We start from the raw sequence: 27,528 nt of genomic DNA on the forward strand, positions 1-27,528 counted from the left end.
TACAAACTGTGCAGAAGTTAAATGATAAAAAAGGTATCAGATGTTGTCATTTTTTTAAAACACATACACTAAGATCTTTCTTACAAGGCGAAGGTTCCCAGTAAAGCAGCTCTTGATTCATGTAAATGCAAGCAGATTTGCAGTGATTTGCCTTTTCATTTTTTAGTGATGAATGAGGAAGGCTGAGTGGGTGCTGTGTGTGTATGTGTAGAACTAGTCATCCCTCCTAAAACAAAACAAAACACAACCTAGTTTGTGCTGTTCAAACCCACTATATCCACTTGGTATTACTGAGGCCATCTGGAGAAGTTGGCATTTCAAGTAGACCAGGTGGCCTAAAAAGATGGTACATTTGGGCATCTGTCTCCAAAATCTCCAGTATAAGAGACTGGAGAAGACTTTTCTCTGCCAGAGGCTTTGGAGAACCATTAAAGGTCATGTCAGGCAATGCCAATCTACATGGGCCAACAGTATGTGACTCATTATAGCAGCTTTCCACATTCATAAGATAGAGGGACTGGAAAAGCTGACTGTGGAAATTTTGTAGCTTGTAGTTCAGAAAATACAACCTTTCCAAGTTCTCATAAGATGCTGCATTACTATTACATGCCTGGACTTTGAAAGTACCATGAACCAAGTCATATCTTTCTGAAATGCCAGCAAAAACCTTATTCTCCCTGAGGCTTGCTCTTCTGCTCCAAGCATGCCATGCAACATCTTAGACCACAATCCAAAGCGGTTTTACCATCTCTGCTGTGTGGCAAATGTTAGCCTGGCTACTGAGCAATCACACTATTGTGAAAGCAGGGATGGCCAGTGATTGTCATGGCAATGAGGTGGTGCATCTGTTCTGGATTTCAATCTGAACTTTAAAGGAACTTTACAGGATGTGGAAGTTATTTTGAGGACAGGGTCCAGCACCCTGGGAAGCTCCGTTAAGCTTTGACTTTAAAACCTCATGTGGATTCACCATGCCACTAACACAGAAACCATCAGCCACAATTGAATGAAAATCTAAATATGTCCTCCCCAGCCAAGCCTAAGGGAGGTTTTCAAGGCCCTTTGCAGTTGTTTTTTTTTGGGGGGGGGGATTAAAATGTCCCCATCCCAGCACTGTTGCATCCCTCCAGGGATGACTCTTTATTATATATAGGTAGGTTTCGTTGTGTACCATTTCCTTCTGATAACAGATGCATTGCACAATGAACATAGTAGGCTAGAATTAGTGTCTGTTGCAATAAAAGCCCTGGGAAACAATCCAACACAGTATGGGATGCTTTTAAGCCTATTTGTTTCAAAGCTGCTTTACTCTATGAAGGATTGTAATCTGGCTGGCTTGAAAGAAACCACCTGGGGGTAACTTTGTAAATGCACATTTTAAAAAAGACAAAAAAGCAGCTTGAAGCAAGACCCAGGTCTACATGTACACACATGCACACAGGTTTCTCAAAAGCCGAATGCCATATTTGTGATACGAGGAAGCTTTGCAAAGCTTGGGGGAACGGCCTGTAATGAATCTTGAGCCTGTTGGCAAGTGACCCTGCATTACAAATCAGTGTTTTCCACCACCTTTTCTTTAAATAGCAGTTTCCAGTGATGATTTTTCATGCTCCTTTCTCATCCTGATGTCATTGCTACTGGATCATAATCCTTTGCCTTTTGTTCAAATTGAGACTGGAATGAACTTTGTTCTACAAAGGAATTTTGCCCACAAAATAAAAACACACAGCAAGTGCACACTAGGATTCCTCACCCTAACCCATCTGCTGGCCCTAAAACTATTTACAATTTACAATGGTAAAACATCGTTTGAACTTGCATCCAATGGAGGAGTCAGCCAAGACATTCTGAGCAATGACCCTATTAGTACTTGCAAAAGGAGGCACTGGAAACTCAGACCGCAATCCTATTGGTGTCTTGTTCACTCTTTAAAAAGTGGTTGGACATGTTTGTCTGATGTGGAGCAGCCATATTGAGTTCGAAGTTTCAGAAGTGGAGTTGTACATGCTGTGCCTTTGAGCAAGGGTGTGCATACATGTTGCACACTGATGCACATCCATGCAAACTTGCTGCAAACAGATGCACATTGTGCATGGCACATTTGGCTGTACACGCAATTGCACAACTTTGCAATTTACTAATGAAGTGATGCTGTACAACCACCACATAACTCATCTCCTCAACATTGCATCCCAGTCTCAGGCTGCCCAGCCTTGTGTTTTATCTCCTGTTCCCCAATAGAAACAGCGTGAAACTATAATTTACCATACAGGGGCAGGCAAGTGCATGGGCAACTCCAGAAAGCAATTATACCATAACTGGGATCCCATTGTGTGAAACTATAGTGATTGCTGGACACTCAACAACAGACAGCAGTGATCTGACCTTACTGCACCATTGCAGTTTTTCACTCTTCTGACGTTCTGTTGGATCCAGGCCCAAAGGTAGATGGAGAAGGTTAACCAAAAGGGGATAGAGAAGACTAACTCAAAAGGAGGTGAGGAAACTCCTGCAGTGTGCCTGTCTTGTTTTGCTTTCTTTTTTCTTTGGTTACTGCAGTCCTTTATTTACTTTTTTTTCAATGTCCATAGGCACATCGGGGGGGGGGGGGGGCGCACTGGTTTTCCCCAGCAGCATCAAACAGCTTCTCTTTGCTTTACGTTGGAGAGCTTGACGTTTTCCTCATCACTGGATTCAGGAGGTGGCTCATCGTGGCATCCAATCAACATTTGGTAGAGCAAGACGCCAGCAACGGCTCCAAAGAAAGGAGCAACAACTGGGATCCACCACCACTGCCGGCCAGTCCTGAAAGATACAAGCCCAAGAAAAGGAGGAGTGAGATGAGGAGGAAGATTATGATTGATTGATTGATTGATTGATTGATTGATTGATTGATATTCCACTTTCTCCCCAGCCCTGATCCTAGTTCTCCCATTCTTCAAAGGTAAACCAAGGCATTTCCCCCTTGATCTCCTAAATATCTCTTGTGAGTTCAGGTGAGGATTTGTTTACCATTCCTAGTCCTGAGATCATATCTAGGCAAAACAAGGAGGACTATGTCTTGACATGAATCTTCGAGGCTCTGGCATTGACTCTGCTTTCCCTGGATAGTTTGAGATGGATTTCTACAACACTTAAGAAGATGGTGAGCTGGGATTTCTGGTGCGTTATCTCGGTCTGGAGACAACGGTAGACATCTCCAGTTGCGGTCAGCCTGTCCTAGTGAGAGCCACATGATGTGGCTTCAACCTCAGGTTTCTTAACACTATTGAAGCAACGTCTCTGGACACTTAACTCTGTCAAAATACTAATGAAACTGGGGCACACCTACACATATATCTCAGTATTAGCAATACAGTCCCAGCACTGCTAAGCTATGAATCCTGACACCATGTCCAAATCTATCCCAACTGATAAACACCAAAGACCAGAGATAGGATGAAAATCTGCATATTTCATGTCACACTGGGGGGGGGGGGGGGGGATCAAAAAATTTCCCTCACAGGGCATGATTATGTGAGACCTTGCACATTTCTGTTTGTTTTGCAGTTTTAAGACTTTTTTGCAAAATTATAATCCTGAAAAAAATTGACTGTGATTTTAAAACATAATTGCGCAGAAAACAGTGTATTTTACACAAAATACACAAAATAAAATGCTATTTTCTATGATAAAATCCTTGAGGTCTGTTGTACAAATTGTTGTTGTCTGGAATCTTCTATCATGGTGTAAATGACATGAAAGCCATCATGGTGCAGTAGTTTGAGCACTGGACTATGACTCAGGGGATCGGGGTTTGAACCCAGCTCAGCCCATGGATGACCTTGGGCAGGTCACACTCTCTCAGCCTCAAAGGAAGCCAAAGGCAAAATCTTTCTGAACAAATCTTGTCAAGAAAACCCTGTGATAGGTTTACCTTAGGATTGCCATAAATCCAAAATGACTTGGAAGCACACAACAATAACTTAGTTCCATAGCAGAGGCACCAAGAAACTCTGTTAGTGAATTGTGAATATGCGTAATGGGACACCCACAGGAGTATCCTGATGCATATTGGCACTGCCTAGTGAGTTTCCCAATGTCCAAAAGGACCGAGGCACAACAAACCTGATGCACATCAGTCTTAATGCACATCGGTCCTTGTTGTGCATTGGCGCCAATGTGCTCTCCTGGCACCTCTATGCAGTATGGAAGTTATGAAACTGCCTAGTTCTAATTCCTATAGCTGTAAATCCATTTACAAAAATACAAGTCTTCCAGCCATTATTATTTGTACAGCAAGCCATGGGGGGTATACATAAAACAACATTGTATTTTGGACTAAATACACTCTTTTTGCACAAATTTGTTGTGCTTTTTAAGTAACAGTTTTGCTGCCCAAAGGATTCTGGGAACTCTCATCTGAAATAGTTGTTTTCCCAACACTCTGGATGAAAATTAGGCTGGTAAAATATCTATGGTTGAGGGAGGTAAGGAACACTCACAAATTTTCTCATCTGTATGCTAAGAGATCTTGTTACATCTTTGAGATTAACTGTGCATAAGATTTCGTAGACTTGGTTTACTTAAATGGCATCAGTCTATGACGCTGTCTAAGCAGCTCTACAAAAGCATATGCTACAACTTCTTTTCCACAGTTAGTCTGAAAGGTGCTACAAGGTCCCTTTGCACACTGATATTCCAGACCAGCAGGGCTATACCTCTGAATTTTTCCATCCTTGATGAGAAAGATTATCCTGATACATCAAGAGGAATAATTTCAAGTCGGCAATTGTGCAGCATCACACTTCTGCAACAGGTTGCAGCTGCCACCTAACTCTGTGAGCGTGAGAGTATGTTGTGTTTCATTGATGTAGGACACCAGTTACCATTGGAAGGATGTCATGTCATGTTAGAATGCACTTACGTGAAAACCTCTGAGCCCCAGCCTGCAATGGAGGTAAAGAGACGAGGCCCAAAGTCTCGGGCTGGGTTGATGGGGTATCCACAGTTGAAGCCCATGGAAAGTCCAATCACCAAGATGGTAATGCCAATAGTGAAGGCCTCCAACCCTCTGGGGACTGGGTTGTTGTAGGGATCTACAATGGCCAAGATACAAACCAGCAAGGCAGCGGTGCCAATGAACTGAGCAGGAGAAGAAAAGGAGAAAGGAATTAGAACCTGATTTCCCACCCCATCAAATCCTTACTTTATCCTCATTTTATATAGCAGTTACATTCAAAGCTTTGGGTGGACAAAACAGTTTCCCCCCAAAGTATCCACAATTTTTAAAGAATTCAAGAACATCAGGAAAGCCTTTGGTCAATTAAATAAAGGTCCATCTAGTCTACCACCACATTTTAGAAAAGTTGGTTTCTGGGGGGAATTGCAATACCCAAAATCCCCAGTTAATATTATTCTGGGACCCATAGTCCAAAAACAGAACTCCTCCAATCTCTGGCTAAATCTTTTCCCTAAGGAGGTGACCCAAATATTTTCAGAAAGAAAGAGAGAGAGAAAGAAAGAAAGAAAGAAAGAAAGAAAGAAAGAAAGAAAGAAACCTGGGCTGAAGTTGATTGGCCACTATTGGAGTTTTTGCCCCTAGCACCTGTTCTTCAGGAGTATTATGTCTTCATCCATGGAGATTCCACTTAATTATCATGGCAAACAATTAATCACAGGATGTTTCAAATTGGTTTCCATGCTAGTAGAAAAACAGGATGGAAAGAGAAAGAAAGAAAGAAAGAAAGAAAGAAAGAAAGAAAGAAAGAAAGAAAGAAAAGGAGAAGAAGGAGAAGGAGAAGGAGGAGAGAAAGATGAATGATAAATTGTTGGCATCTTGCCATTTTAAGTTTCAAAATTATCAACACAGTGTTGGCAACCATGTTTTCCCTATTTGGGACCTGGATGGAGCCCTTTCGATCTTCAAAATGATGGCAGAAATAATTCCTTCTCCTCAAGACTACTTTCCTGATCCCATTTAGGGAGGAAGAGTGCAGGAGCTTGAAAATCAAAATTAAAACATTGTAGGGCCCCCATCCACAGATATCCTGTGACTTGTCCCTGTGGGCCCTTAAACTGAATTGTCAGGTCCAAACATCTGGCCAACGGCCTTCCAGCTCTCACCTGGTCAAAGAATCCATTCACAGAGAACAAATGTCCTGATGGGAAGGATGTAAAGATGCCTGCAGTGCCATTAGGACCTGTGACCAAGAGCTGGCCCCCAGCAAAAGCCCATATGGCATCTGGGGAGGAAAAGAAGCAAGAAACTGATTAATTCATTGCTTTACATATTTATATCAAGCCTTGTATCATGGGATCTCAGGGCAGATTGAGATCAGTTAGCGAAATCAATTAATTAAGATGTCTGAAGCAATTTAAAGCAATAAAAATACTTTAAAGAGACTAGATTCAGACTGTTAAAGAATTCAACAGGTTAAAACAGTTCTAAATGGTGATAATATTTTCAAAACCATATGCATGCACATTTTGAAATGAAACAATTAGACCTCAAAGGCTTTAATAAACCCATGTGTGGGTTTGTGTGTGTGTGGGGGGGGGGGGGGTAACTATGAGGCTATGTTCTATAAGAGTTTATTCCTGACGTTTCACCAGCAGCTGTGGCTGGCATCTTCTCTGATGCCACCAGCTGCTGGTGAAACATCAAGAATAAATTCTTCTAGAATACGGCCTCATAGCCTGAAAAAACCCCAAAAAACGGTGGATGCCAGCTGTGAAAGCCTTCGACTTCACAAACCCATGTGGCTTTTTACCTGGCTCTGAAAGTAAGCCAGAAACAGCACCAACCAGACCCCTGAAGGAGAAGATTTGCCACCAGCCTGAGCATCTTTCTGAACATCCATAGTGGCCGATAGCGTCCATGTCAGTGGGACAATAAATCTGCTCTGGGTTTTAGTCCCAGTTTTAGAGGTGCTGAACTTCTTTCAGGAATTAGGTTCAGCATCTTCCGTCTAATCTGCACTACAGAAATAATGCAGGGCACCACTGCTTTAAATGCCATGACTCAATGCTGAGGAATCCTGGGATCTGTGGTTTGTTGTGGCACCAGAGCTCTCTGACAGAAAAGGCAAACTCTCTCACAAAACTACAAGCCCCAAAATTTCATAGCATTGAGCCATGGCAATTAAAGCAGTGTCAAATTGCATAATATCTGCAATGCAGATGCAGCCTTAGCCTCAAGGGAAGGCAATGGCAAACCTCTTCTGAATAAATCTTGCCCTTTGATAAGGTTGTCATAAGTCAGAGTTGACTTGAAGACAAATAACAGCAACAATATCTTGTGATATTTTCTTTTTTTTTTTTTTTCCCCATAATCTTTATTGAATATTTATGAAAATAAACCAGAACCAAATTCTTTCTATACAGCATTAAATCAGATTACACATCCGTATACTTTTATCGGAGCTCTTAAGTAGTTTTCAGAGCATTAAAGACATAGAGTAAATAAAAGCTTCCTTCTGAGCGTTAAAGAAACATATTTTCTTTAAGTATTCGTCCTTAATTTTATCTTAATTGTCTCTTTCTTTTTGTTCTTAAACCTTACTTAGCTACCATTTCTTACTAAAAAAAAAAAAAAAAAATCCTCAATTATCCATATGTATACATATATATATATATACATTCCTCTATATTTGCTGTGTATAAAAATACCCTTTCATAAAGATATATATTCATGTCTATCTATTCGTATATGCATTTACATATATTTATTATACTGCCTCCTCACAGTTCCACTTTCCATTTTTTTTTCATATAATTCCTTATAGGATCCCATTCCTTATCTCTTTCTTTTCTCTCTATAGCATTCTCATTATATATTACCATAGCACAATCCATATTTTCAACTCTTAAATAAAACATTCAGAGACAAGGCAGGATGCGAGGGGTGCTCCTCCATTTCTCTGGGAAGGCACAGCATCAAGTTGATTTGAGAAGGAGACATTATCCTGGAGACAAAAGTCTGGCTGGTTGGAGCCACATTTTGGCGATGGGACCTAGACACTGGTCCTGTACTGTAGCTTGTCACTCTAAATCAACAACCCCATGTTTCTTGGAGCAAGAAACTCTCCTCGAACATAGGAATTGTGCAACTATCCTGTATGATTCCTGTCATCTCCTTCATGCTGGATTTGGTAACTGCCTCAATTAAGTTATAACAGGGAGGTCATAAAACATTGTGCAACTACTAACTGCTTATTGTGTGTCATGTTTCACCCTTGCCTGATGCTGTTGTCAGCACAAACAAAAAAGAAAATACCTCCAGACATTGCAATTTCCAAGAGCCTTTAAGCATATTGCAAGATGTTGAAACGTTCCATCAACTATAGCTTTAATAGCCACTGGTACAACTTCATCAGTTGTCGCCCATGTTTATTAAAAACCCTTGTGAACTTGTACCACCCAGTGTGCAAACTCACTAAGTAAAAAACTAAGGCACATTTGGAATATACTCAGGCTGCATCTGCACTGTAGAAATAATGCAGTTTGACCCTGATTTAACTGTCATGGCTCAGTGCTATGGAATACAGTCGGTCCTTGTTATACACGGATTTTTTATACACAGATTCATGCATCCACGGTTTGAAAATGTTCCAAAAAAGTATAAATTTCAAATATCAAACCTTGATTTTCCATTTTTTATAAGGGACACCATTTTGCTATGTCATTATATTTAATGGGACCTGAGCATCTATGGATTTTGTTATCCACGAGGGATCTTGGAACCAAACCCCAGCAGATAACAAGGGTCCACTGTACTTGAATTTGGAGCTTGTTGTGGTACCAAGAGCTCACTGGCAGAGAAGGCTAAATAGCTCACAAAACTACAAATCCCTGAATTCCATAACATTGATCCATGGCAGTTAAAGCAGAGTCAAACTGCATTATTTCTGCAGAGACACTAAATCCAATTGTTAGTCCCAATTACAATTGACTCATTGGACTGATACATTACATTGCATTTACATAGAGATTTACATTGTAATTACATTGCATTGTAATTGATCAATTACAATTGACTCACTGGTCCATCAACAGTCTTTCAACACTGACGAGCAATATCCAGTCTCCAAAGTTTCAGGCAGAATTATTTTCTAACATTACTAACATTACTAAAGAAATCCTAGCATCTCTTGGAAGGTGATTTGGTCTCCCATCCCAGTGCTAATCCTGTTTAGCTTTCAAATTTGGATAAAATGGGTGTGTATAATGGTTCCTACAAGACAGTTTTCCACTATTTTGTGCACATGGAGTCCAAGAGCTGAGCCCTTTTCTTGTTATAGTGTGCATGCATGGATATGTTTGGAAACAGAGATCGATTCCAGATCTATGAATGTGTAACTGGGGGGGGGGGGGGAGGTTAACATAAACTGAGAGGCTCCTTGCAAGATATGGTCAAGCCATGGGGTTAATTCACTTACCAAAATATAAGCCGTATACGATGCCCGCTGCCAGAAATGACCCAAGAGTTTGCGCAATGATATAAATTGGCAGCTTGATCCAAGGTTCCCGGGCCATAAGGCACATGGCAAAAGTGACTGCAGGATTCAAATGGCCACCTGTAAAATAAGTCATGGTTAGAGAGTCCATTTTTGGTATATAGATCCCAAGGAAAAAAGTTGCCTTTGGTTGTGTTAAAGGTAACTAAAGCTTGGAAAATTTACTTTTCGAACTACAACGCCTAACATGGCTGGGGGATTCTGGGAATTATAGTTCCATAAAGTCACTTCTTACAAGCACTGGTTGCTGGGGATTTAATAAAGGCTTTGAAATACTTTGGAGCACAATTAACAAAGCATTGGAAAACCAGTGTTACTTCTTATATAGCAATGAAGCTGGTCAGAGTCTAGACACCAAGGCTGCTTCTTGAAAAGGGGACAACTTTATGATGAGGTGACGCAAAAGCTGGTGCCAGTTTAAATTATGTTTGATTTAGACTCCTTGAAGCCTCTTTCAATTATGCAAATTAAAAGTAGCATGCCAAAAAAAGTCTTCTGCATAATTTATTTCGATAGTCTGAGGGAGGCGGGGAATTAATTTTGCATTCCACCCTTAAGGGCAGCCAAGACTCTCTCATGCCTCCTTTCCCTTGGCCTAGGAGAAATCCAACTGTAGGCCTCTGTTAAGCAAGTGTGGTATAGTAGTTTGAGTGTTGGACTATGACTCTGGAGACCAGGGTTCAAATCCTTGCTAGGCCATGGAAACCCATTGGGTAAGCTTAGACAAGTCACGCTCTCCCAGCTGCAGGGGAAGGCAAATGTAAATGTCCAATGAACAAATCTTGCCAAGAAAACCTAGGGTTCATCCTAGGGTCCCCATAAGGCACCCAACAACAACAAAAGCGAGTATAAGGTGCTCAGTTTCCTGGGCACACAGGGAAACTCAGTTCCTGAGTAGTAAAATTTGCATGGGCATACATTCATCTGTGGAAAGTCCTCTTTGCAGCTGAATGGGGCCAAGCCCTTGAGTGTGCAAAATGTATAGATGTGGAAGGATTTGCATACCTGAGATCTGTCCAGCGATCAGGATTCCAAGTGTCACAGCAAAACCAAAGGCCAAGTTGACTGTCAGGAAATGTCCAAAGGTCCCTTTGCTGAGCACAATCTGAGCCACTGAACCACAACCAAATGTCTGAAAGTAAGGGGAGAAAAAATATATAGCTTGGTCAGATTTCATTGCTGTGGATGCCTAGATGTGAACACTATGAAATCTATGAAATCTATCATTCTCTTTGTGTTCTAAGATTTGAAGAAATATCCAGAAATGCAGATCTTTTGATGATGATTTCCCACTGCAAACGTGAACTCATTGCATGACCTCCCCTCCCTAAACTTACACAGGAGATTACATTTTAGCGTACTTATTTCAAAAGCTGGTTGCACACAGTACTGATTGGCTAGCAAATAGTGTCATCTGGGGTGCATACACACTGCAAAAACAAAGCTGTTTTATACGACTTTAACTGTCATGACTCTAGCCTACAGACTCCTGTGATTTGTAGTTTGTGACAAACTCTGTGTGCTCTACGCAGCACTCTTGACAGACCAGGCTGAATACTTCACCATATTACCAATCCCAGCATTTTCCAGGATGGAGCCATGACAGTTAATGTGGTGTTAAACTGCTTAATTTCTGCAACGTGGATTTGTTCTCAGTAGCTTATCTACCAATGTTGGTTAGACTGGTTGTCGCTTTGTACAATGGATAATGCATAGTAACTGTTTGCACAATCCCAATGAATCAAGGGAATATCGAAGGCAATATACAAAGAGGCACCACCTGAGAAAGTACAAATCTTTGTCGTTCAGCCACACATGTGGAACACTGTTTACACAACTGTGAATAGGGTCATTAGACACACCCAGAAAAGTACAGTCTCATGCATAAGGAAACTTTTATGTGCATAAAAGACAAGATTCCAGCTACTGGGTGTGTTTGTTAAGTCAACATAATCTGGTGATGGGGGCCTTCTCTGTTGTGGCACTTGGGTTGTGTAATACCCTCTCCTTACAGACCCAACGGGCCCCAATGCTGCTTTCATTCTGGCCTTAAATTGGTTTAACCATCTGAACTTCTCAGACCGTTTAATATGCTTCACAATAATAATGTTTCAATTGCATTTTTACTGTTTGAAATAAATAATAAATAATAAAATCTTTATTTATATGTCCCGCCTCTCCCCATGGATCGAGGCGGGAGCACAAGACAACAGCTAAGATCGGCATTACAATGCATAAATATCACAACTCACAATTTCATACATATATTGATTGCCGGTCAATTATAAAACAATATAAAAATTATTATTACAATCTATGTGCACATAGATTGCAATAATATTTGAAATGGTTTTAAATCAGGCAACTTAATTTTATCATACAACATTTGGAGATCTTTAGCTACAGGGAAGGATATAAATATTCAAAGGGAGGGAGAGAAGAATGGTCTGGCCATTTCAGTGACAAATGGGCCATAAAAATCTTGCAATCTTTTTATTTCTTGCTGACTGGCTGGTTCAAAATCAACACAGTGGGGATGAACCTGCATCACTACATATGCACTGCAGAAATAATCTAGATTGAGACCACTTTAACTGCCCTGGCTCAGTGCTATGGGGTTCTGGGAATAGGAGTTTTGTGAGACATTTAGCCTATTCTGTCAGAGAGCTCTGGTGCCACAAAAAACTACAATTCCCAGGATTCCCTAGCACTGAGCCAGGACAGTTGAAGCGATCTCATGTCCACATGACACAACTTTACCAGTTTGATATCATTCCAAACTATGGAACCCCAGAATGAATAGTTTGAAGAAAGAATGATCTTCTGCAGGCAGTCCCCAGAATTATAACACTAGAACTCTGTAGCAAAGATATCTAAGATATCTAAATCCCAAGATTCCATAGTATGGAGCCCAAGCTGATAACAGTATCACACTTCAGTAAGTACATAATGTAGAAGCAGCCTTGGATTTCTTACATAAAATGAACCAAGAATGCAATTTGTTGTTGTTGTGTGCCTTCAAATCATTTCCAAATAATGCAATAATCCTGCCCAAAATGTTTCAGCTCTTTGCTAAAGGATCTTCTTTTCCATGTCAGCACTTGTCTTGATGCTCTCAGTAGTGTTGCTTTGGGGTTAAAAATATTTTAGTCTCAGAAAGAGATCTAATTCTTTCCCCAAACTACAAATTCCAGGGCTCCATAGGAGTCACTGTGGTCGTTAAAGTGTAATCACACTGCAACAATTGGGCAGTGTGAATGCATTCCTTTATCAGTCTCCATCTGAATAGCAATATATTTATTTTTTAATGACTGCCACAATCAATTTAATGACTGCCACAATCAATTGAATTGCAATTTTTCACACTGCCCTGGTGGCACAGTGGTTAAATGCCTGTACTGCAGCCATTCACTCAAAACCACAAGGTTGTGAGTTCAAGACCAGCAAAAGGGCCCAAGCTCGACTCAGGCTTGCATCCTTCCGAGGAGGGAGCTAAAATGAGTACCCAGACTGTTGGGGGCAAATTAGCTTACTTGCTAATTAGCTTACTTGCTGTTCACCACTATAATCTTTGGAATAGCGGTATATAAATAAACAAAACAAAACAAAACAAATCTCCCATACTTTGCAAGGAATTGGAAACTCCTGTTCTTTCAAAAAGTACCGGAGAAGTATGGATCGGGTGTGGGATGCCAAAACCAGGTAAGCAATGCCTCCAGACTGGGCACAGAGGTATGCAATAACACCCGTTTTTGAAAAAGTTTACTAAAGTTTCAGCCCACGCTGGGGAAAGGCAGTGCAATAATCTCCTTAGTCCAACCTAACACAAAAGCTATTGATTCAAAGATCAAATTTGTTTTGCATTCAAGGACAAATAACCATTCAGGATTGTTTATCCTGCACCAAAAGATACAAACTAAAAAGTCATCTTGTTAGTAGAAGGAGGAGGAAGCAGAGAGCAAAGCAAACAGGCCTGGTCTGTGTAATGGGCAAAACCTGTACAAACAGAAATATCTTTGCACTCTCACTACTCAAAAACCCACCCAGAATATGAGGGAATGCAATATAAACTTCAGTAAACCAAGAGGACTGCCCTGAATTAATCCAAAGGCAGGAAATGTGGAATACTGTATCCTATGGCTACGGTACATCCGCACTGCAGAAATAATCCAGTTTGACACCACTTTAACTACCATGGCACCATCCCATAGAATCCTGGGATTTGTCGTTTCTTGTGGTACCAGAGCTCTCTGACAGAGGCTGGTTACAGACCGGCACTTTAGTGCGTGACGAGCACGCACTTCCGCACCGCCCTAACCCTAGTGCGTGCTCGTCACGCACTAAACGGCGGTGGCCCTTCCTGGTTTAGTCCGCTGGGCGCAGCCTTCAGATGGCTGCGCCCAGCGGACTTTCTCTTCTCCCCGCCGCCACGGGGTGTCCTTGGGGCTTGAAGCCCCAGGGACACCCCTTTTCAGGCTGCGGGGAAGTGGCGTTTTGCTGCTTCCCCGCAGCCTGAAAAGCGGCGGATCGGGGCCTCAGCAGCTGCCGTTCTGACCGCTGAGGCCCCGATACTCCGGGGAAAGGGGTGGGTGCAGACCGCCCCAAATGGACGGTCTATAACCCGCCCGTGTAGGCTAAATATCTCACACAATTACAGTTCCCAGAATTCCCTAGCATTGCGCCAGGGCAGTTAAAGTGGTTTCAAACTGGATTATTTCTGCAGTGTGTTTTGGACCATAGAGCAATTCTCTGTGAATTTGTCTACACTAGGCCATCTGTAGCACTTTGATATGACTTTAACTGTCATGGCTCCCTCCTGTAAAATACTGGAATAGTAGTTTCGGGAGGGAACATAGATTTCTCTGCTACAGAGAACCAGTCATTCCCTGAACTCACCACACTAGAGCTCCCTAAGCAGAGAATTCTAGGTACCTCCACAACCTACAAATCACAGAGCATCAAACATGTACAACTGTGTAGTGGGTTGATTGGTGTTGTTGCGTGCCTTCACATCATTTCTGGCTTACAGCAACCCTAAGGTGAACCTATCATGGGGTTCCCTTGGCAAGATTTGGTCAAAGGAGGTTTGCCATTGCCATCTTGTGAGACTGAGAGTGTGTGACTTGCCCAAGGTCACCAGTGGGTATCATGACCAAGTGAGGAGTCGAATCCTGGTCTCCAGGGTTGTAGTCCAACACTCAAGCCACTACGCCACACTGGATTTCCCTTGTTTCCATTGTGTGATGTGCCATATCCTAACCCATCATAGGACTTCAAGGGTTTCCATTTCTGGAGTTCCATTTGGTGTGCCATCATAGACCTCCAAGGGTTTCTGTTTCTGCCTGTTGCCATTACAACGTGAGACATGCATGTGTGGGTTCACGAGGCTGTGTGAGCATTGCAACCTTTCATCATAGCTGCCCACTGTTTGAAGAACCAACAAGGACACCCTTTTCACAACTCCCCTTTGTGTTGAAGTCTGAAACCACAAATAGCTGTTAATCCAGCATGCTCAAATCACTCAGCCAGGCCATTTATCACAAAGAACCAGATGCAACCTTAAAGGGAATACAAAGGCTAGCCTTTCAAAGAGGCAGGGCTCAAAGCTCTAAGCCAAGAAATCTCTTCACGCTGGCTTTCAGTTTAAATTTTAAACAGAGAAGAGGAGGAGGAAGATCCTTGAATAAGGGGACATCTTATCCCCAATGGCTGCTCTAGTCATCATTCTTTTCATTGCAATGGACCCCTGACAGTGGGCTGAGACACTGCAAATCTGAAGTTTCTAGATTATTATTATTATTATTATTATTATTATTATTTTCCATGGATCAAGGCAGGGAAAAACAACAATTATCAGGTAAACAACATCAGTTAAAACACGTCAGTTAAAAGGCACATCAGTTTAAAAAGACAAATAACATATACCCCTATTAAAACAATCTACATATTAAAACAATCCGCATTACAGCTGGGGAAGCTTTGGTCAAAGCAACAGCAAGTGCACTTTTTGGACTGATTAAATGTTTCAGAGGAAGTTGAGGAAGGAATAACTTCTTAAGATATGGAAGAAAGTAAGTTAGAAGAAAGGATATTTTTAAGACTTGCTCTCCAAGCTGCAGCTGAGATGGGAATGGGGGAGAAGAAGAAATTAAAAAGAAGGGGAGAAAGGAAAGAATGGGAATAAAAGGAGAAGAATAAGACATTTTGTTGTTGTTTTGTGGCAAATAAGGAGGGGAAAGCAGCAGATGCTCACACCTGTGGAAACTGCTCTGGGAGAACTGTGAATACATTCTGGATTTAAATTGGACTTTAAATCAATGTGGGGTAGAGTTCAGCACCTTAGAGATCAGATTAAAACCCAGAGCAGATTCATCACCCTACTAACATGGAAGCCAACAGCTGGCCCTGTTTCATCCCCAACATCTGAACAGATGGAAGTTTTGGAAATACTCCATAACATCCCAGCTTTTGTGGGGGGAGCTCTAGTCAGTCATTTAAATCCCGAGCTTTCCAAACAATAGCTTAGTGTGAAGTGGAAGGGTTTCATGGTCGGCATCCATAGTTTTTTGTGGGTTTTTCGGGCTATGTGGCCATGTTCTAGAAGAGTTTCTTCCTGACGTTTCGCCAGCATTTCTCTGAAGATGCCAGCCAGAGATGCTGGCGAAACATCAGGAAGAAACTCTTCTAGAACATGGCCACATAGCCTGAAAAACCCACAAAAAACAATAGTTTAGTGGTCCCTCCACATTTTCTGGGGTTAGGGGCAAAGGACCACCATGAATGTAGAAAAAAACGTATTCTTTTTATCTGAGAGAACACCTCTCTAGAAATCTCCAGGTCCTCCAATGCAACTCCGTGGTCAGCATCTGCCAGGCGTTGATCATAGAATCACGGTGGAGGACCTACAAATGCCCAGGGAAGTGTTTTCTCTAGTTCTCCAGCATAACTCTATGGCCAAATTCTGGCAGAGTTGCTCTGGAGGCCCTAGAGATTCCTAGAGAGAACATAGTAATCAAAACCACAAACGAATCTGCAAAAGTCAAAGCCGCAAATGTAGAGGGCCAACTGTAATTACATTTAGCTAGCTTTCCCCTTCCCCCCTCACCCTCTCATTTAATATAGTGTCTAAGGTACTAAATCAGGGTGGTGTGGCGTAAATAGCGCCACATGGAATTGCACAATCCTGATGCTGAATGGCATCATGGAGCAACTGACTTGCACTCCCAGAATTTGCTAAGGGTGCGTATAATCTGTATGCTCAGTGGCATCACATGCACAAGGCCCCTTATGCAAATTTGAACTGAATGCAGGTGTCTCATATCAGACAAGAAGGAACAAATGCTTCCATAGGAGAACATACGCATGCTTAAGATGCCTACCGGGTTCTGTTCGAACTGGGACAGTACAAAAAAGGGGGATTCTTTTTTTTTTTTTCCCCCTTGCAAATCTGTGTTCTCTGATCTTACATTTGGCAACTCAGCCATTTCTCTGCAAAGTCAGGCTCCCAAAAGATTATCCCAAGCTGGTTTTGATGATTCTCCAGAGCATTATACAGCATTTCCTGAAAGTGTGAGCCTGGCAAGAATTAGATTATGGCCTCTCTCTCAGACCAGCCAAGCTCATGCCATCCCAGATGTTTGCCTTCTTTAAGCACCGGGGTCTTTTTTAAAATAAGGGAAAAGTCCTTTCTTCCTCCTAGACAAACAATGATGTGGACATTATGGCAGGAAGATGGAAACTGGGGAAAGGATTATAAGGTTTTAAATTCAATGAGTTCCAGGCATGACTTGCTCTGCATCTGTCTCAAACAAACAAACGAAAAACAGAAATGTTTGGCCCAAGAATAAAGAGATGCCCTGGGGAATCCTGGGATCTGTAGTTTTACAAGGTCTTCTTTGCCAAAGAGTGCTGGTGCCTCACAAAACTACAAATCTCAGAATTCTGTAGGATGGAGCCATGGCAGTTAAACTGGTGTAAAACTGGATTATTTATACACTATAGCTGCAACCTTAGTTACATTATGGAGAGCCAGCATGGCATAGTAGTCTGAGTGTTGGACTATGACTCTGGAGGCCTGGGTTCGATTCCCACTCGGCCATGAAACCCATTGGGTGACCTTGGACAAGTCACACTCTCTCAGCCTCAGGGGAAGGCAATGGCAAACCTCCTCTGTACAAATCTTGCCAAGAAAACCCTATGATAGGTTTGCCTTAGGGATAACATAAGCCAGAAACAACTTGAAGGAACACAACAACAAAGTTACATTACACAACCTATATACTGAATACCAGTGTAGCACAATGTAGAGCAATGCACATGGCTGACAACTCATTGTGCAATGGCACTGCACAATATGCAAAGGTAATACACAGAGGCAATGAGCAACTCCACTTACGTCGCTGTCAGCTGGATGTGTCCAGTGTTCACTGTCCAAAAAAAAATCTCTTCACATACATAGAGCAACTTGTACCTCCATATGTCACTAACAAGACGCTGGTCAATATGAGTTCAAGAAAGTTATTTTTCTAAGCTCTACCCAAATTGTGGGGACTTTCCCCCTATTTTTACGGGAGTTGTTGTCATTATTATTATTATTATTATTATTATTATGCTTTTTCCCAAAATCGGCACAGAATGCAGCTTACAAATTAAAAAGCAAAACCACAAGTATAATTGCATAGAGAGAGAGAAGGAAAAGAACAAATAGTGGAAGTGCATAAGATATGGGCATAGGCTAAGCATATACACTAATGGCTATGCTTTACTGTAAAACTGGAAGGGATCCCCAAGGGCTGTCTAGTCAAGCCCCTTGCCTGTAATGGGAACCCAGATCACACATAACCACATACACACACCTGTTGCTACTTGCACAAACAATGCAATGATTTCTAGTTTGGTGGATTTCTCTGATAATCCCTTCCGGCTCCTTTCCAAGTGTATGACTCTGCTAAAGTCAACACTTTCTAATTTTCAAAAAGGAGTCTGTATTTATTTCACTATCCTGGAGCTGTTGACTGCTGTGTACTCAGCAGCCGCACCTTAACATAGCAGGATGGGTGTGCATGGCAAGGAGATAACAGATCTGCATAGAATCTGTGATCCTATGATTCTAGGTGTGGAGACCCTGCCTTCTGCAAAATGTCTCCTGTCCCAGCATGACCGCTTCTTGCTAAAATTCATATTTTCTTCAACTATGCATATCTTATTTTATGAACTCCCAAATGAATGGAAGCCCTTTCCCTGTTCTGAATAGATTCCCAGGCTCCAACACCTGCTAAGTTAGGAGCATCCAACCTTCCATCCTTTATCCAATGCTTTTGCAGCTTTCTGTTGTCCTCTTTGTGATGAGATATGGATCTTGAAGGATTGATCGCAGGGTGTGTGCACGGCTTCGTTTAATTAAACTTGGCACCGGCTGTAATATTTTCTGAGATCACGGAATTGCTCGAGGCACACCAAAGCTCCACAAACAGTGCAACTGCTCAGTAAGGCTTAAAGTCAATTAAGTTTTGCAGCTCAGTCATGTATGTGCTTAATTAGAAGTAAGTGCCTCTTTGTTCAGTTTGATTTACTCTCTAAAACACCCACATTTGGGGTAGCAAACCTAGGTCTGAATTGTATTGGCCTTGACTGCACCAAAGCCATTGAATTAAAGTTGGCTGGTGAGTCAAGATGTAGGTGAACACCACTGATTCAATGGATCTACTCTAGCTAGGATTTATTACAGGTTAGACTCCAGCTCTTTGCACAGCACTATTGAAGTACTTCAATTCTGAGTAGATATTGCATGGTCAAGATGTAATCCTATGTACTGCACCTAGGAATAACTTCAATTGAACTCAGTAGGGTCTCAAATATGACATGCATCAAGCAAGTCACTTTTCTAAGCTCCAGCCAAATACAAATTGGGAAGGATTCCCAAAAGCAAATCCAGCAAACACATAGCCATGGCGAAAGAAAATCCAAATCAGGAATAGGGATTATGGCAGGTGGGAGCAAAGCATTGGCATTGCCTTCGTTGTCACTCTGGTGCCAATCTCGCCCACTCAGAGCCAGGCTGCCATTTCCTTTCCTTTTCTTTAAATCATGGACACAATTGCATGAGTAAAGTGGCTTGCCAATGGAGCCATTCCTTTACCCCAGATCATCTTTGATTCTCCTGTCTTTTCCTTCCTTCCTTTGTCCATTTCTGATCTTTCAACATTGTCTAACTTTTAAATGTAATCTTCTTGGGGTGGGGAGCTATCCTTTTTCCTAATATTAACTAATAAACTGATTGAGAGCCAGTGTTGTGTAGCAGCTTGGGTGTTGAACAATGACTCTGGAGTCTGGGGTTCAAATTTTAAAGGAGCCATCCATGGTGCTGAACCTATTATGGTGGGTTGGGTACCACGGATAGACCTCACTTAAAGTTCACACGCAAACCCAGAAAGGATTCATTGCAGTCCAAAAAATGGAACCCACTATCTGCAACTGGCGGGGAAATGTGAGTAACAGCTGCTACTGTGATTAATGGTTTCCTTTGCATCCATGGAGAGCTAGGTGCTATGCTGAACATAGAAATGAAGTGGTCTGTGGCAAGAAGGATTACAATCCATAATAGATAAATCAAGCAAAAAGAGGATGCAGCTGTCAATGACTGACAAATAGGCCCAAACAGACAGGCTAAATAAAGCTGCTTTGGGTCACTTTGGAGGTATGCTATTTAAATGACTCATTCATCTGAAGAGGCCAGAAGCTGCACCAAGGCTGCGCTTCAGTCCTTAGGAAAGGAGCATGGCTTTGGCGTGGCTTCTGATCTCTTAGGACACATGCAGCATTTAAACAGTATACCTCCAAAGTGACCCAAAGCAGCTTTATTTTGGCCTGTCTGTTTGGGCCCAAATAAGCAAAGAGAGAGAGAGAGAGAGAGAGAGAGAGAGAAGGCAGGATCAGGCTGCTGCTCCAGATAAGATGCTGTCTGGGAATTGTGCTATAACTTATAAACACTGCCTCCCTTTAGGAATTTGGCCCCAGGATAGAGTATAATTTTATTATTACAGCTCCTGGCAAACATGGCTTTGTAAAATTGCTGCTAATCATCCAGGGAGTTGACTGATAAGAGCTAATGAGTAGCATGGAAGAGAGATGAAGGCCAGAGGCAGAAGCCAGTCTGATCTTTAGGAATGTCTCTCCAGCTTCTGGGATGAGACTCCAAGCATAGCTGGGTGAAGGTGACCCTCTTGCAGCTTCTGGGAGATCATGGAGGGATGTCAGAAAGATATAGTTTTGGGTAAACAATGACTAGGGTTGCTAAATAGTGTGCAATGGAACTGGGGCAAAAAACTAAGCAAGATCCCAGATTTGCAAAAGCCAAGGATGGGCAAAAAGTGGTCCTGTGGGTACAAATTCCCCCCTAAGGCTGGTTCTGTGATGTCCGTCACCTACAGACTCTCCAGATTATTTCAGGTCCTGAGATTTCACAGCCAACCCCAAACACCTAGGAATAAGCCCCTGTGATGTCACAGGTGATCGTGTCAGATGATGTCACAACGGACAGTCCCTGGTGGTACCATTAAACAAGGGGTGAAGCTGCAAGACAAGAAGCATGAAGGTGTTGGTCTCTAATAAAAAAAAAATCTTCCATTCCAGGCTTCAAAATTAATGCAGTTTGGTACTACTTTAACTGCCACAGCATCATCCTATGGAATCCTGGGATTTGGAGTTTGTTGGGGCACCAGAGCTCTCTGACAAAGAAGGCAAAGTATCTCGCCGAACTACAAATCCCAGGATTCCACAGCACTGAGCCAGGGCAGTTAAAGTGGTGTCAAACTGCATTATTTCTGCAGTGCAGATGCAGCCCCAATGAAATGATCCCTCAGTAACCCAAATTTCTAGCATCACAGTAACTTAATATTTCACCTTAGAAATATAGTGTCTAAAGGGAAGAAAGCAAGCAAAATGTCCAAGGGAATGCAAAGAGAGCAAACAGAAGGGTTCTAGATGAGAAATATTTTACAGTGTCTCACTCTCTACAATGCTAAAGATTTGAAAACTGAAAGAAAATCCTCATAGGGGCCAGAATTCTTATTTGGAGGGAAAGTGCCCTCATTTTGCCTTGCCCCCATAGCTACGCCCTTATATTAAGGATAAAGCATTAAGTATCAAAACAGAGATTAAGACAGCCAGTGTGGCATAGTGGTTGGAGCACTGGATTAGAAATCTGGAGACCAGGGTTTGAATCCCAGCTTGGCCATGGAAACTGGGTGACTTTGGGCAAGTCACACCCTCTCAGCCTCAGAGGATGGCAAAGGCAAGTCCCCTCTGAATGAATCTTGCCAAGAAAACCCCATGAGAGGTTCACCTTAGGGTCACCATAAATTGGAAACAACTTGAAGGCATACCACAACAACAAATTAAGTATCAACCCTAGCTGCACAAAGTATGCCATCCATATTAAAAAAAAAACAAAAAAAAAACAGTTCAAACAAATCAGTTCTCTGACACTGAACGATAAATATAGGATTAGGAATAGCATGTTTCTATACTGCTTCATAGTGAACTCAGCACTCTTGAGTGGTTTACAACATGTAAATAAATTGTTGCCAACAAACTGGGTACTCATTTTACAAGCCTACAAAAGGATGGAAGGCTGAGTGGACCCTGGAGCTCACCGAACTATAAATCCCAGAATTCTATAGCACTGAGCCAGGAAAGTTAAAGCAGTGCAGATGCAACCTTATATTCTCAGTTGTTATGGGGAATGGAAACGATAATTCCACGGCTGCAGTTAATAGTATGTGTTGGTTCCCTATGTGCTCTATTATATACATTTTAACATTCCAAGGGCTGGGGGGGGGGAGGAGAAGAAGAGACAGACAGACAGACAGACAGACAGATAAAGCAGAGTATCCACTGACAGACAGAGTATCCTTGGTATCCACAGGGGTTTGATTCTAGGACTCCGCCATGGATAACAAAATCTGTGGATTCTCAAGTCTCATTAAATACACTGGCATAGTAATATGGCACCCTGGTGGCACAGTGGTTAAATGCCAGTACCACAGGCACAACATTGTAAATTTAATCCTAGAGGAGGGCTCCGAGATTGACTCAGCCTTCCATCATTTCATAGGTCAGTAAAATGAGCATCCAGTTTGTTGAGAGCAATTGACTTACGCTCATTGTAAACCGCTTAAGGAGAGCTAGTTCATCGATAAGCAGTATAGAAATGTACTTGCTATTGCTCTTGGTGTCCCTTATATAAAATGGCAAAATGAAGGTTTGCTTTTTGGAATTGATACATTTTTTAAATATTTTCAAACCATGGATGCTTGAATCCGTGGATAAAAAATCTGTAGACACAGAGGCCTGACCACAGATAGATGCCTTAAATAAATAAATAAATAAATCATCATTGTCATCTGAGAGGAGAAAGCAATGCAGGATGGGATAGTTCTTTGCAACTTCCTTGTCATGCTGAATTTTTGCATGCTAGTGAAATGTCTCCCTGTTTCATTTTGGAAAGCTCCCTGGCACTTACTGTGCGTAAGGGAAGGAATTCCCCTCTCTTTTCTCTTAGCCAAGCAAAGCCTCGAAAGCAGAGAGAAAGAGATCAGGAATGAGAGCTACTGATGCTTCATTCCAAGCTCACCCGAAGTCAGAGAGGGACACATTCCCTTGATCAATCTTGGAAACTGGTACAGCTATGGACCCTATTTCCCAAAGCCCCATGTCGCCTTCCAGTAGGGACAGAAAGAATATTCTTTACTACTAGTTTCCCTCCAGAATAATGGTTTTTATACCTCCACTTGAAAGACACCTGCAAGAAGAACAGAGCAGTGTCAAAAGATTGTTGACACTTTGCAAAGTCTTTCAAGGAATTTTTCTCCTTGCCGGCATCCTGGTAGTGATATGTGCATGCATAAATGTGGCTTATGCAGATGGTTGTCCCTCTTTGGTTTATTAGCTCAGAGACCAACATACCATGGATGAGATTTATAGCTGGAGATCAGAGCTTGAAAGAAAAATTGGACGACACCTTCCAGAATCCCCCACCATCATGGCCATTGAGTACCAGTTATATAGCCAGGCTTGGGAAAGTGTTTTGGACTACTCCTCCCTGAATCCATGAGTTATTGCTGCCACTGGCTACCAATGAAACAGGCCTTGGAAAAGTGCTGTTTTGGATTACAGTTCCCAGAATCCATGAGCTATCACAGCTACCAAGCAGAGTTTAGGCGAGTGATTGGACTACAACATCCAGAATCCACCATCTATCACACTCACTGGCTACCTGTCAAAACCTCCTTTGGAAAATGGCATTTTGGATGACAATCCCTGAACCAATGGGGCCAATACTCTTGCCAATTGAGGGATTTTTGGGAGCTGTCGGCCAAAACATCACTTCTACTAATTGTAAATGGGATTAAGACCACTAATATTGTAAGGGAGGCTTTGATCTTATGTAAAGCAAATATATTTTAAAGACCCAGGGATGTGCAAAGGGTCTGCTACCTCCAGCACTTATTCCAAAGTAATGATATCCCTTTGCCACAGATTGCTATGAGAAAAAGGGTTAATTCATACCACTGGCATCTTCTTGGCTAGTTTCATATCACTCAGTCAGGAGAGTGCGCATACTTAGGGCCTGAACAAAATAAAGCTGCTTCAGGTCACTTTGACCTGGATGTTGCACCAAAGCCATGCTCCAGTCCTAAGGACTGGAGTACGGCTTTGGTGCAGCTTCTGGCCTCTTAAGATGCATGTGTCATTTAAACAGTATACCTCCAAAGGGACCAGAAGCAGCTTTATTTTGGCCTGTCTGTTTGGGCCCTTACTTAGACACACAAGCACATGCTCACATACACACATACACACCAGTAAAGAAAAGCCAACTTTTTTAAATGCATGATGCACACATTTCTTTCCTTTCAGATAACCTGTTCTGCTGGATTTCCAGTATTTGGTGATCATAATAGTCTACACTACATTAAGAAGAGCCCTCCTTCCGGTCCATCTGCCTTGGTCCAGGCCTCAGAGGGAGAGAAGAACTGCTGGACCTGATCCCCTCCCTCCCTCACCATTCCCTTCTCCTTTTGTGTCATGTCTTTTTAGATAGTAAGCCTGAGGGCAGGGAACCGTCTATTATCCCCTCTGTTGTAAACTGCCCAGATTCCCAGTGATTGGGCTGCATATATATAAATCCTATTATTATTATTATTATTATTATTATTATTATTATTACACTCTCTTTAAGTCAATAAGTGAGAGCTTGGAGAGACTGAAAGTCGCTGTTAAAACCTGAGAAAGGTCTTAAAAAATGGAAAGCAATACCAAGCTGTCTCCCTTTTTCAACTTTAAAGAAAGATATGATTTTCTTAAAAAGACGCAAGACAGAAAGCATAATTTTCTAAATAGCATATTTCAGTATGCATGTCTCATAGTTGTATGTAGCATGTAAAAGTAGACCTGGGTTCAAATCCCAGCTGGTACTGAGTAAGGCAGTTAGGGCTACTTCACATACTATCCAGGGGGAAAGAAAGCCAGATTTACCTCTGAGGTCACTAAAGTGATGGAAAATGTTAGCAGCCTGGTGAGATCACACACAGCTTCACTAGAATTCTGTACCACTCAAAGGCTTGTCTGTTTCAAAAGCTTTGATCTTAGAAAACATAGATCTGGGTTCAAATCCCAAAGTGTGTTGGGTTAGTCTTACCCTTAAACAGAGGAGAAAGCTAGATTTGTCCCTGAGGACTGATTAAATTGATACAAAATATGAGCAGCCTGGTGAGAGCAAACAGGTTACGGTTACGCAGTTTCCAAAGCATGTGCTAGAGTTCTACGTCACTCAAAAGCTTGCCTCTTGATCTTTGAAAATGTTCCAGTTTTCATTCTCTCTGACTGTTGAAGGTGAAGGTGCCATGCTTCAAGCGCCACTAAAATAAAGGGCTGCCTCTCAGAAGTGGAGCTCCAATCATCCACAGCTCCGGTTCATTTCAGTAGCGCTTGCGCATAAGCACTGCCCAAGTGGATATCTGTGACTTGCATTGCAAAGCAAAAAACAGAGCCACCATTCCACAAACCTATTCAGATCTTCAGCATTCTTATTTTTTCAGAGCTGAGTCTTTAGCATTTCATTGTACAAAAAAATGAAATTTCATTTTTAAAAAAATCAATCCACACTTACCACGAAGACGAGCATTCCCAGGAATTCGGCCAGAGCCTCCCGGAGAAGTTTATTCCTGATCCTTAGCCTTTCTCCAACAGCTCTCAGCATCGCCTTCTGCCTGCCCATGGTGTCTGGATTTTTTCTCGTCTCTGGCTTGGTGCAAAGATGAGAGGCTCCCTCGGCTCTCCAACTCGGCTTTGGCTCTGGGTGCCTCTGCAGATCTCTCCAGATCTTCCCTGTCTTATAACCATGTGGAGAAGGCAACACCTCTCTTAAGTCACACCCACCAATTCCTCTTCCACTATGACTTTGCTCTCCTTCTTTCTTGACAGCATAAAACTGAGAGTGGGCGGTGTTGTCAGCACTGCCTATGCGTTTATTTCTTTATTTTACTCTTCCTATTAGTCATACACGTCCCTAAGTCACCACTCTGCTCAGGTAGGGAGTTTCTGAAATGAATCCAACTCACTCCAATGGCATTATTATAACACCAGTTGCCTTGAACAGTGTCCTCCAGGGACAGGAAAGCAAGGAGTGCCCTTTGCTCTACACTCTTTTCCATCTCTCCTTACATTGATTCAGACCAGATACTCTCTCTTTCTCTCTTCTTATCTTTTGTCATAAAAATATCCCAACTTGCTTGGAGTCCTCCGCTGTCTCAGTTGTTTCCAGTGTTGCTGAGAGCTGGCACTGGGCCCAGGAGGAGAAAGTGGCGGGCTACAGACGGGCAAAAAGGGGTGTATTCATGACGTCATGAAGGTAGAGCCTTCAGACGGGCCTTACCTGAATGCCGCCATGAACACGCCCCCCGCACGCCCCAAGCGGGAAGAGGCGGCATTAAAAAGGTGCTGCTTTTTTCCGCTTCTTTTTGATTTGCGGCGTACATGCGCAGCTCCGTCTGTAAGCTGCTGCACCGGTACGCCAGAATTGCCACGCCACAAATATAAGTTGCCCGTTTAAAAGCTCCGTGTCAGCTGCGTCGCATAATGGGTCGGGGTCCGGGACATGCGTGGTTTGCAGTCAAGCTTTAATTGCAACGTCCGCTGCCATGCAGCTGTGGAAGCTGCGGCACAGCTGCGGCGCATTTTAAGACTCCTAACCCTAACCCTAACCCTAACCCTAACCCTAACCCTAGAGCAATATGTACGCATGCGCTGCTTGGAAAGTTTGGACTTTAAAGTGCACCCCTACACACATTCCTGTGCCATTTTCACCTAACAATAAAAGAACCCCTAAAACTGTAAATATTTACATATGTACAAGGGAGGTGATGGGGGATGGCAGGGGGACAGCGGTGGCAGCAGCGACAGCTGTGGATGTGCATTGCAGATTCAGCAAGAGCGCGGGGACCAAAGGAGAGGAGGCATCTATGATGCTGGTGACACTGGCAAAGTGCAAGCGGACAAGGATGCCAACACCAGCTGATCACCAGCTGGCAGGAGACCACCTTTGTTGTTGGGCAGAGCGGGGGGAAAAGTTTTAAAGGGGCTTGGGCACTTTAAATGTGTCCATAGGCTTTCTGCCGCCGCTGCTTAGCGCTGCAGCTGCGCAGCTGCGCACCCGCCAGCCGGCAAAGGAAAAAAAAAACCCGTTTTTGGCCGCCCGTGAGGAGGGGCAGACAGTCCCGCAGGGAGCTCATGGAAAGGGCACTGGGATTTCAAGAGACGGCACTACGATTTCAAGAGAGGACACTGGGAGTTCAAGAGAGGAACCTAGAAGTTAATGTGAGGGCACTGGGATTTCAAGAGAGGAACCTAGAAGTGCAAGTGAGGGCAGTGGAAGTTCAAGAGAGGGCCGTTCAGAACCAGGAGAGATCAATAGACAGGTCAGACCAGGAGCAGAGGCGACTCAACACCACCTTGGAAGCCCAGACTGTTCTGA

At 42.6% G+C, this 27,528-nt stretch overlaps 1 protein-coding gene across 1 annotated transcript; it reads right to left on the reverse strand.

The window, feature by feature from the left end:
- LOC149324242 (aquaporin-3-like) lies at positions 1 to 25,821 on the reverse strand. Its single transcript, XM_089497998.1, has 6 exons — positions 25,666 to 25,821; positions 10,503 to 10,629; positions 9,420 to 9,557; positions 6,106 to 6,224; positions 4,907 to 5,124; positions 1 to 2,805 (listed from the first exon to the last, which is right to left on the reverse strand). The coding sequence occupies exons 1-6, from the start codon at positions 25,771 to 25,773 to the stop codon at positions 2,637 to 2,639; spliced, it is 879 nt and encodes a 292-aa protein (XP_089354124.1). The 5' UTR covers positions 25,774 to 25,821; the 3' UTR covers positions 1 to 2,636.
- Positions 25,822 to 27,528: the final 1,707 nt, after the last annotated feature.

The sequence above is a fragment of the Sceloporus occidentalis genome, unplaced genomic scaffold (assembly GCF_023333645.1).
Source record: "Sceloporus occidentalis isolate IW3139 unplaced genomic scaffold, rSceOcc1.0.p SCAF_1, whole genome shotgun sequence".
Classification (NCBI taxonomy): domain Eukaryota; kingdom Metazoa; phylum Chordata; class Lepidosauria; order Squamata; family Phrynosomatidae; genus Sceloporus; species Sceloporus occidentalis.

What these genes read in the sequence shown, in the direction of transcription:
- LOC149324242 (XM_089497998.1), bottom strand. Translation starts at nt 25,773, where the DNA reads ATGGGCAGGCAGAAGGCGATGCTGAGAGCTGTTGGAGAAAGGCTAAGG. An exon ending in TGGGAATGCTCGTCTTCGTG is followed by an intron (nt 10,630 to 25,665) that starts GTAAGTGTGGAT and finishes CCTTACTTTCAG; the next exon opens with ACATTTGGTTGTGGTTCAGT. An exon ending in TGGGGCTCAGAGGTTTTCAC is followed by an intron (nt 2,806 to 4,906) that starts GTAAGTGCATTC and finishes TGTATCTTTCAG; the next exon opens with GACTGGCCGGCAGTGGTGGT.